Consider the following 9,632-nt stretch of genomic DNA (forward strand, 5'->3'; position numbering starts at 1 on the left):
CGGTGAGACGGGAGTGCTAGGGTCATGTAGTTAGCTCTTTTTAGGTGGACCTTTAAGTTGAAAGTCGGGATCCCGTTTCTAGGATGCTAAATCGAGCGGTTGTCCGGATGTATCGGGCTAGTCAGATGCTTGGCTTTTACACCCGAATTTTCCAGCCGCACCGCCCATTCGGCTTCCCTAATAGTTTTTTTTTAAATTAAACCATGTTTCTAATTAACCTACAGTAGTAAAGTTTCGAACATTGCTACAGAGTGTCCTAGCACCGGTTAGTCTTAGGGAGTGCCCCATCCAAAAATAGAAATAAAGTAACCCAATTTCTATTAAGTGCCTGAGCACTGTTTTGTCTTAGCTAGTGCCCCATTTTCCTCTGTTCGATTCACGTGAGGCTATTGGTGGGAGACAATCAGTTGGGTCCCACCACGAGCGAGCTTATCTCCTTCGCTGGACTTTTTTCCTTTTTTCCGTCGCGAGAGAGTATTTATCGATGGATCTCAACGAGCACGCCGCCCCCGGCCGCCACCTCCACGAGCGCCGCCGCCGCCGCGCCTCCGCGAGCGTGCCGCGGCCGGCCGATACCTCCACCAGCGACGTCGTCCTTCGGGAAGGGAAGGGGACTTCGCCTCGCCGTCGGGCGCCATCTTCACCAGCGCCGTCGCCCGTCGGGAAGGGACTTCGCGTCGCCGTCGGGCGCCACCTCCAACGGCGCCGTCGGGCGCGCCGCCGCCGGCCGCCACCTCCACCAGCGTCGTCGCCTGTCGGGAAGGGCAGGTACTTCGCCTGGTCGTCGGGCAGGACGAGCCAGCCCGCTGCTGTTCCCTGTCACCGCTCCTCTTCCCGTCTCATCCCAGGCTCCCTTACTTCTACAGTACATCCATAAACATTCAAGGATGCAATAAAAGTATGCTCCCTATAATTTTAGTTGTAATTTTTGTTTGAAGCTAGATCTATTTTTCGATTTTTTTTACATCCCGAATGATAGGAGTGGTGATGTATTTTTTCTTCCTTTTCTACATCTAGGATCTGGTTCATCCCAGGTTTGGATGTAAGAATAGTATGTTCACTCCAGTTTTTTTACATCCCAATGAAATGATATTAGTGTTAGATGTATTTTCTTTCTTTTTTCTACATCCACTGATTCAGAAACCGTAACTTGTTCCGAACTCGAGGTAGAATAGAAGTTGATGACAGATGCGTTTTTCTAGCGTGAATTTGCGACCACATGATGTATTTATCTTTTGCATCACCGGGCGTGGAGATTTGCCTGCACCGCTGAAAACTGCCGAACGTTCCTCCAGAGTCGGCCCGACACTGCTTTGAGAGTTCGTGCAAGAACGGCTCGGCCCAGGCAAGCAAACAGGCCGAAAATTTCTGGCCCGATACGAACCAAGGGGATGCAGGCAACCAAACGCGCGCCCCAACTAATGCTGCTGTGATATCTTTCCCTCGGCAAGTGGCTGGAAAACCATGTCTACTCGCTAGCCGACTTGGAGCACTATGGCCACAGGACACTAGTCCTAGCTAGCTAATAACTTTCGTCACCGGTAGTTGGCTGGTTACCCCTTTCCTTCTCCGCACTGGGCTTGTGCCAGTGTTTGTAGTACGGCTGCCACAATAATAACAAGCACGATACCATGCGCGTCGGGCGTTGGGCGTCGGACGTCTCGGCGTGGACGTCGTTGGGCCGGTGTCGACGCGCGGTCGCTGTCCTGCATACGTGGCCGCGGGCCTCCCAAGCGGACAGGGACATTTGGTAAGTCGCACTGGAGAGAAGTCGTCTCATATGCTGATGCCTACTTCTCTATCGTGGACGCGGCGATGATGATATAGAGAGAACTAAATATGGTTAGCTAGGGCGTGTTTGGCACGCCGCATACTCTGCAGCCAGGTCCCGAGGGACCGAATCGGCTTGGGGTTGGGGAGCCGTGCTTGATTGGCGAGAAGCTCACAGGCGCCACGACAAGGTGCCGCCGATTACCCAGGTCGTGGTGCCAGTGTTAAATCGGCCCTCTCCGTCCGCTGCCCGCCGGCCTACCGCGAGAACAAGGGCGATCGTGGCGGCCTCAGGGATTCCATTAGAGGGGTTGCCGATGGGAAGGTTCGGACTCCCCTCCCCACTCACCCCCACACACACACGTGGGTACGCGTCGAGCAGAGCGGCCGCCTGGCGGCAGGGCCTGACACAAGCGAGGACATGGAGGTCCCACCGGGCTTTGACCCCTTGCCATGACACGCTTTTCCTCAAGGGGCCATGCTCGCGGTTTCTTCTACTCCAACGATCTTTATGGCGACACCGTCGGCCGCTGTCACGAGCATCGACTTCTGCACCTGGGAGCATCGGCAACCCTACAGCCGCGGAGGTGCATAAAACAGGGCCATTGTCCCTTCGCTTAATGGTAATTACAGATTGACCACTTTTCCATTTTGGTTAGGGTTTCTTAGATCCGTTGTTCTTTGCAAGATTCGTTCTCACATGCACTCGTGGGAGTATTAGATTAGTCCTATGGGTATTACATATATATAGTCCGTGTAGTGTTAGTGTTAAACATATTACCGACCTTGTATAGGATTAGGAGTACGTGTCCTTATTGTATGCTTACACTGCAATGTGCACCTCCCATAAATAGAAGAATCGTGGGGCTCGGTAATCATCCGAGTAGAACCCTCTACCTGATCGCTTTACATGATATCATGCCGACTCTTCCGCCGTCGAAAACTGATCGCAATATCGATCTAGAAACCATCCCCTACGACGCCGTTCTCAAGCTCCTTCGTCGCTCCCATGGTGTCCTCCTCCAACAACCAGATCATCAACCTCGGCTCCCCTCCCTCGGATAAGCTCACCCGCACCAATTATTCAGGGTGGCGAGCCCAGGTCCTGCCGGCGATTCGAGAGGCGCCCGTCTGCTCGGCCTCCTTGATGGCACAGATGCTGCCCCGCCGGAAACCCTAGAGATTGAAGCCGCTGACAAGACAGCCGACAAACCGGCGAAGACAGCGTCCAATCTAGAGTATGAAAACTGGATCTCCAGAGACCAGATTGTTCTCTCATACCTTCTCCAATCGCTCTCCTCCGAGGTTCGTCCTCACGTCCAAAGGATCGAGCACACTGCCGGTGTCTGGCAGGCTATAGAGGAGATGTTTGCCTCTCAGTCCTATGGGTATTACATATATATAGTCCGTGTAGTGTTAGATGTACTGATGGTAGTGCTTTTGCAAGAACGTTGGTGGCAGCCATGGGCTACAGCCCCTAGAGTTTTACAAATTTCCAATCTAGCACAAGGGAGAAACGAGAAAGAGGCCTCAATTTTCCCTTAGTTGTATGTGAGTATAGTGTCCAAATCTAGTAAAATTAGGTTTATTTTCTTTTTTAATCTACGGAGACCGACTGATTCTACAGATTTTTTTACTTTCAGGCCACCGGTGGATCTTGGGCCTAGTCCTTTTGCCGTTAAATATTGAAATAACAATTGTTCAGTATGCCAATTCTATGCAAATTCAAGTAACGGATCTTGAACATTTTTTTTTTGCTATCTTCCACGCGATGTCAATTGCTATGTAAATCAAGATATTACTTTCGATGAATAAGCTTATAAATTTTGACCAAATGTTATTAAAAAGTATAAAGAGCTACAAAATGAAACAAGTATATTGTGAAAATATATTTCACAGTGAATCTAATAGTATTGATTTGGTACTGTAAATGTTTATAAGTAGTTCTGGTTATAACATTAGTCAATTTTTTTTTTTGCGGAAAAGATGATGATAATATCACGGCAAACTTACAGAAAGATCCACAAGAACAAAAAAATAACAACCAAGTCCTTCTGAAGCTTGACAACATCGTCGTGGAGGACGAGCCGGTGGCGCGCCATTGTCGCCGCTACTCCCCTTCAAACTCTAGATCGGAGACAGTCCCCGGGCGACTGGGAAGTCACCGGATACCGGTCCCAAAGGACCTACACCCTCGAACGCCGAGATCGTCACGCCGCTCCACACCACCATCTTCGATGAACTCTCCATCCGGCTCCTCCACCACACAGGAACCGGCCGGGGACAACCGCACGTCGCAGATCCGGAGACCCTTGAGCGCGAAAGACACAGGAGCTCCGCCGCAGCACTCCACCGAGCACCACCGCCGGAGGGGACGAACTCCTGCACCAAAAACCAAAACGACGCCGCCGCCACCTCCATACCGCCGTCGATCTGGACCCTAACATACCCTAGACTATATACACACCGCGATCCGGGGATTCCCCAACCTCCCGCCGCCGGAGCGGCCGCCGGAGGCGAGGAATCCGTCGAATCGACGGCGGCGAGCTGGGGACGCTGGAGGGTCTACAAATCGCTCTCCTTTTACTGTAGCAGGGGAGAGAGACGTCCAGAGTCGTCTGTTACTATTTTAACATTAGTCAAATTTAAGTGTTGAATTTTCACTAAATTTATAGTTCTTATTCATTGGAACGGAGTGAGTATTAATTAAGTGCAATTTTTCTACAAAAAGATTTTAAGTGCATTTACAGGCATGAAAATCATTGGTTGCCTGTTACAAATAGCTTTGAAATTAGCAAAAGTTTCAGATGAAGAGTTGAAGGAGGAGCAGGCCTACCGTGCACACCGTGGCGACGACGGCCTAGGTTGCAGCCGTTGCGGCCATCTGTCCCCACCGCCTGCGCCGCCACAGCCTCTACGGATGCAACCACCGCCGTCGCCTTGTAGGTTCGAGCTGCGCCCCGTGAGCGACGACGACGGCTCCTCCAACGATAGCGACGACGACTTCGAGTACATGTAGGCCCAAATATGAATATGATCGACTAGTCTTTTATTTATAATAAAATAATAATAATTTTATTTATAATATAATCCTTTGTATGGGGGTTATGGCCATAGTTTTAACGGTTTTGCTATGTCTCAGTCAACTGAGATTTTCTTAAGTCTAAGTCACTTACAAAAATGTGCTTTGAATTGCACTTTTCTGTTAAAAAAGTGCAATTGCACTTTTCTGACATAAATGTGCAACTGAACCGAGTTGTACTTTTCTTTGAACTGTAGTTGCACTTTTCTAAATTGACTGAGACTTAAGAAAATCTCAGTCAACTGAGACATAGGCACACCCTAGTTTTAAAAACCGGACCGGACCGGACCGCCGGTTGAACACCAGACCACAGACCAGTTGAGCTGTGCTCGCTTGACGTACAATTAAGGCACAAGATTCTTTTATACATTAACCAGACGATATGTCTTTGCTGTTTGCAATTTTCCTCTCCATGACATACATGATACATAGCAGTAGAGAGCAGCAGAGCCATGCACACGCTTGCACATTACAAGGCCATCATTCGCAGCTTTTGCTGAATGCAAAAAATGAAATACATACGTGTGTTAGCTACTTTTCTGTTTTGGACACGGCAAAGTTGGCAACTACTTTGTGAATTGATATGCTAAATTGCAAGTCTAATATATGTTTTCATACATAATTATTTATTTGTTGCAGTATTTATAAGTAAAAATATACTACTCTATATCTTAAAAAACCAGACACTGAACCAATGAACCAGTGGTTCGACCGGTAAAAACCTGAACCGATACCTTCACCGGTTCGGTCGCCGGTCCGGTTTTTAAAACTATGGTTATGGCTGGGGCCGACCGACCCCCATTTTGTGTTTAGTGCAGGAGCTCCCCTATATGGACCAAAAATGGGCACAGCTGGAGCATATATGGGGGACGAGTGGAGATGCTCTTACAACCCACATACGCAAATCTTTAGTCGTTTGGGTCAGAAATGCACTTGTCTGGATCCATTCAGATATTCTAATGATAACATTGTTCATTATCGACCCAATCCCGTGGACTAAACCATCGTCGACTCAGTTGACGCAAGAAGAAATAAATCCAGCACCAATGAAAAGTAACAACGTGGATCCCATGCAAATGCAAGAGGATTTGCTGCAGCTGATGTAAGTTATACCATAACTTGATAAAGTTGACATAGCTTTCGTCAGCTCTAAGTAAACACACATGTAAATTCGATGTGATTCATCTGATCCATAAAAATAAAATAAATCTTCCTTGAAAAATGCTGAAGTCGTGCCTAAACAATTCGTGCAGATTAGTATTTAGACTTTATTGTTTAGTACGAATGTTTTGCGGGTCCGTGATGCTGTGTTACCTTCAACCAGACCAGGCGAGGGAGACGCTGGAGAATCCTTAGCTCCAAGAGTGGTTGACAAGCATCAAGATGGAGGCGAGAGTGGTGGAAGCAAGCCAAGCAAAGTCGAGCTGACAGAGGAGCAGAGGGGTTCTAAGACAGATAAAAAACTACTGAAATCATGGCTCGCATGGAGGCTAGCCAGTTCAAGGTGCTGGAGAGAGTTTGGGCTCGTGCATCCCAGTCGCAGCCAACTACCAAAACTGGCACATGCAGGGTCTTGGATCACTTTGCTTCAGAATATGCAAGCTAGAGAAGGTTTGTGGATTTTGTGTGCAGTAAAAAAAACCTGATGCTCTCAAGTCTCAACATAAATCCAAGTACATTGATATGAAATCCGATGCTCTGAAATTTGATGCGCGCCTCCTGGGAGGCCATGTTTGCCAGCATTCGGTCCATGAAAAATGATAGAGACTGCTAAGAAATTCTTGTACCCAGAAATTAAAACTGCGGTTCAATTTATAAACATGTTCTAAATTTATTTCAATATAACCAAGCATAAGTGCAGCTAATCATCACCAAACGAGGTCCTGGTTTGCAATATTTAGCTATTTTCAATATCAATCATGCCTTTTGTTTTTTCCACTTTCTCTGGTCACGTTATCTTTCTCTGCACGAATTCATATTTCGTATTTTACAGAGTAGATTATTACATGGCACTGCAAAATTTAACTAAAATATGCATTAACTCTCTCGATGACATGTCAACTTGACCCGCATGTATGTTTTACTTGTACAAAATTACTAGATGCCTTGAGAATACAAGGCAACAATCTACATACACTTACTCTGAGAAAATACTATACAGAGATTTATTGTTAACAACAGCACCAAGAAGATTATAAATTTATAAGATTACAAACCAAGGGCAAAACAATCCCGTTGTGTCATATTATTCAAGCAGAAGAAAACAGATTTACAATATAGAGCACCAACTGATCAGGTAGGCAGATATAATAGTAATACAAAAGAAAATGTAAGCAGCTCGCAGGCTCGCTGGGTAATAAAATTGTAAAGTCGAAGCTGGTGTCGGGTACGGTGAAACTTTTGCTGGGCACAGTTCAGTAAGCGCGGGTGTTACCCATATGGGAGGAGGCCAGTTGGACCAAAGCTGAGGGGATACAAGTTCCTCTCTACTGTTATTTTCCAAGTCAAACACTCCGATATCACGACGATTATTCTTCCATCCAAAAATATACAACTCATGATCATCTGTAAAGTAGACACGATTTGCCTTCAACTGTGGATATTCTTCAGCACTGAGACAAAGTGATTGGTTATGCCCAAGAACCAAGACATGATCATCCAAGCTATTTATTTTCACGAGCTTTTCAGCTGTAGTGTCAACTTTAAATATATCAATCTTCCCGGTATGAGTTTCATACGTTGCATCGTCCACATCTTCATCATACACAGTGTCGTCTTCCAATCTCCATACTTGCAGCAGATCACCGCAAGGAGCCTGAACAATGTAAATATTTTCACAAATATTGTTTTTTGCCCTGTCCACAATTAACTTTTTTGTGACTATAGGGCCTCTCAGATTGAAGGCAAAAATTTCTCCGCGTGCAGCCACGACATATAAAAGATCATCCAAGTAGACGCAGTCATGAAAATGAAAGATGCCCTTCGGTGTTGGCAGCAAGGTCCACTTGTCGTCCCCTAACCAAGAAAAAGATAGCTGTCTTTCTGGATTGTGGATGAGCACCACGATATAACGTTTTGCAGATGTATCATAAAAAACAAATGCCTTGCGGTGGAGGTACCTCCGTAGTTCATCAAGAGCAAAGGTCGTAGGTGGGCGTGTGGCACGATTCCAGAAATTATACTTGTATACGGCACCCGTTTCATCGAGAATGGGTGCTACCGGCTCGAGGGTGATCACGGATGGAAGAGCAATCTGTTCCACGGTGATAGGATTGAGAAGGTGCATTTCAGACCTGTCATCAGCAGTAACCAGCCAGCCATTTGAGGATCCAATCAGATATCTACTGCGGATTGGCGGCCCCGGGAGAGTTAACTTGTATGACCTCTTCTCCGCGAGGTTGTAGAGGCGCGCGTCGCTCTCACTGTCAGTTCCACAAGTGTAGAGCAGGCATGGCGTCTGGGACTGTTTGTACTGTCCAAGGTTGCATAGGCTGGTGTACGCGGAGGACCAGGAGGGGCAGACAGAGGAAGCACGTACAAGGTCGGGGATCTCCAGCTGGGTAAATATATCCATCAGTATGTCCTGTGGCAACTCTGGTAATGTAGCATCCATGGGTGGTGGATCAATGCTGAATTTCTTGTGTAAAGTAGGACGGAGACACATCAACTTAGGTAAAGCTTGCACGAGTAGAGCGGACAGATTTCTCGGTTGTACAGACAGGTTCAGAAATTGCTTCGCCGTGGCTTTGCAGGAGACCTCCATTGGAGCAATCGCAGAAGATGAATTGCCTGTTGTGCAAAGTTACGGATGACCAAAACGAGGGCTGCAACGGTGACGATGAGCTTTCCGAAGATGAGGCGTGTTGGCAGACGGTTGGAAAGCTGCAACGTTTGATAGATCGCAGGAAAGGCTGGTTTCTGTGGTACTTATAGGGTGGCCAAAGACCTCGGTCCTAATCTGATTCGGTGACAAACAGCAATTCGAATTCGAATCTGGTAAGAAAAGTGGCTCTTCAATAATCTGAATTTAATTGTATTCTGCAAGAATTCCGAGTTCCCCTCTGAAAGGGCTAAAGGGCAGAGCACTGACCGAGAAGGTGACACGAGGGGATGATTCTGCTCTGCAGCGATGGGCAGGTCCGATCTGGAGCCTTCGCGTTGCCGGCAAGAGGTTGGTAGCGGGGGCGGCGGCGCGAGCTGGGGGCGGGGGCGGCGGCAGCCTGCGACTTGTGTAAACGGGCCTCACCGGGATGTCCAGGCCTGTATGTTCTGTTTTAGCGTGAGGACTTCACTGTATTCGACGATTGTCGTGCTTCGCGTCTGGCAGATTTTGGTAGGGCCGCCTGGTAGCGATCCAGGTTTGATGTGTTTTCTCAGCCGCGCGTCGAAGCGTTGTTTCGGTAGTATACGGCCGGGTAATGGCGCGCCGGGTCGTTCGTCTACCTCTGCGCACAAAGTAACGGGGATGCCACGTGTGCCGTGGCGGTCGTCTGCCTCTGGCTTATATAAATAGGGATGCGCGTATCTTATCTCCTCTCACATTAAACCCTAACCGCTGCACAACCTTCACCGTAGCGCCGCCGCCGCTCAACCTTCACATTTGCCACCATGAGCAGCGCCGGCCGCGGCCAGGCTACCGCGCCTCCACCTCCAGCTTCGACTCCACCTCCCCCGGCCTCGAGCTCCGGCGAGGAGTTCAACGACGACGATAGCACCGACGACCTCCTCAACCTGGTCAGGGACGCGAAGTTCTTGGCTGACGCGGAGAAGAAAGCAGAGG

General features: G+C 48.1%; 1 protein-coding gene across 1 annotated transcript; it reads right to left on the reverse strand.

The window, feature by feature from the left end:
- Nucleotides 1-7,011: 7,011 nt before the first annotated feature.
- LOC127333687 (putative F-box protein At5g55150) lies at nt 7,012-9,179 on the reverse strand. The gene is made up of 2 exons (XM_051360086.2): nt 8,943-9,179; nt 7,012-8,845 (listed from the first exon to the last, which is right to left on the reverse strand). Exon 2 carries the CDS (start codon nt 8,613-8,615, stop codon nt 7,122-7,124), a length of 1,494 nt encoding a protein of 497 aa, XP_051216046.1. The 5' UTR covers nt 8,616-8,845; nt 8,943-9,179; the 3' UTR covers nt 7,012-7,121.
- Nucleotides 9,180-9,632: the final 453 nt, after the last annotated feature.

This window comes from Lolium perenne, chromosome 2, assembly GCF_019359855.2.
Source record: "Lolium perenne isolate Kyuss_39 chromosome 2, Kyuss_2.0, whole genome shotgun sequence".
Lineage (NCBI taxonomy): Eukaryota > Viridiplantae > Streptophyta > Magnoliopsida > Poales > Poaceae > Lolium > Lolium perenne.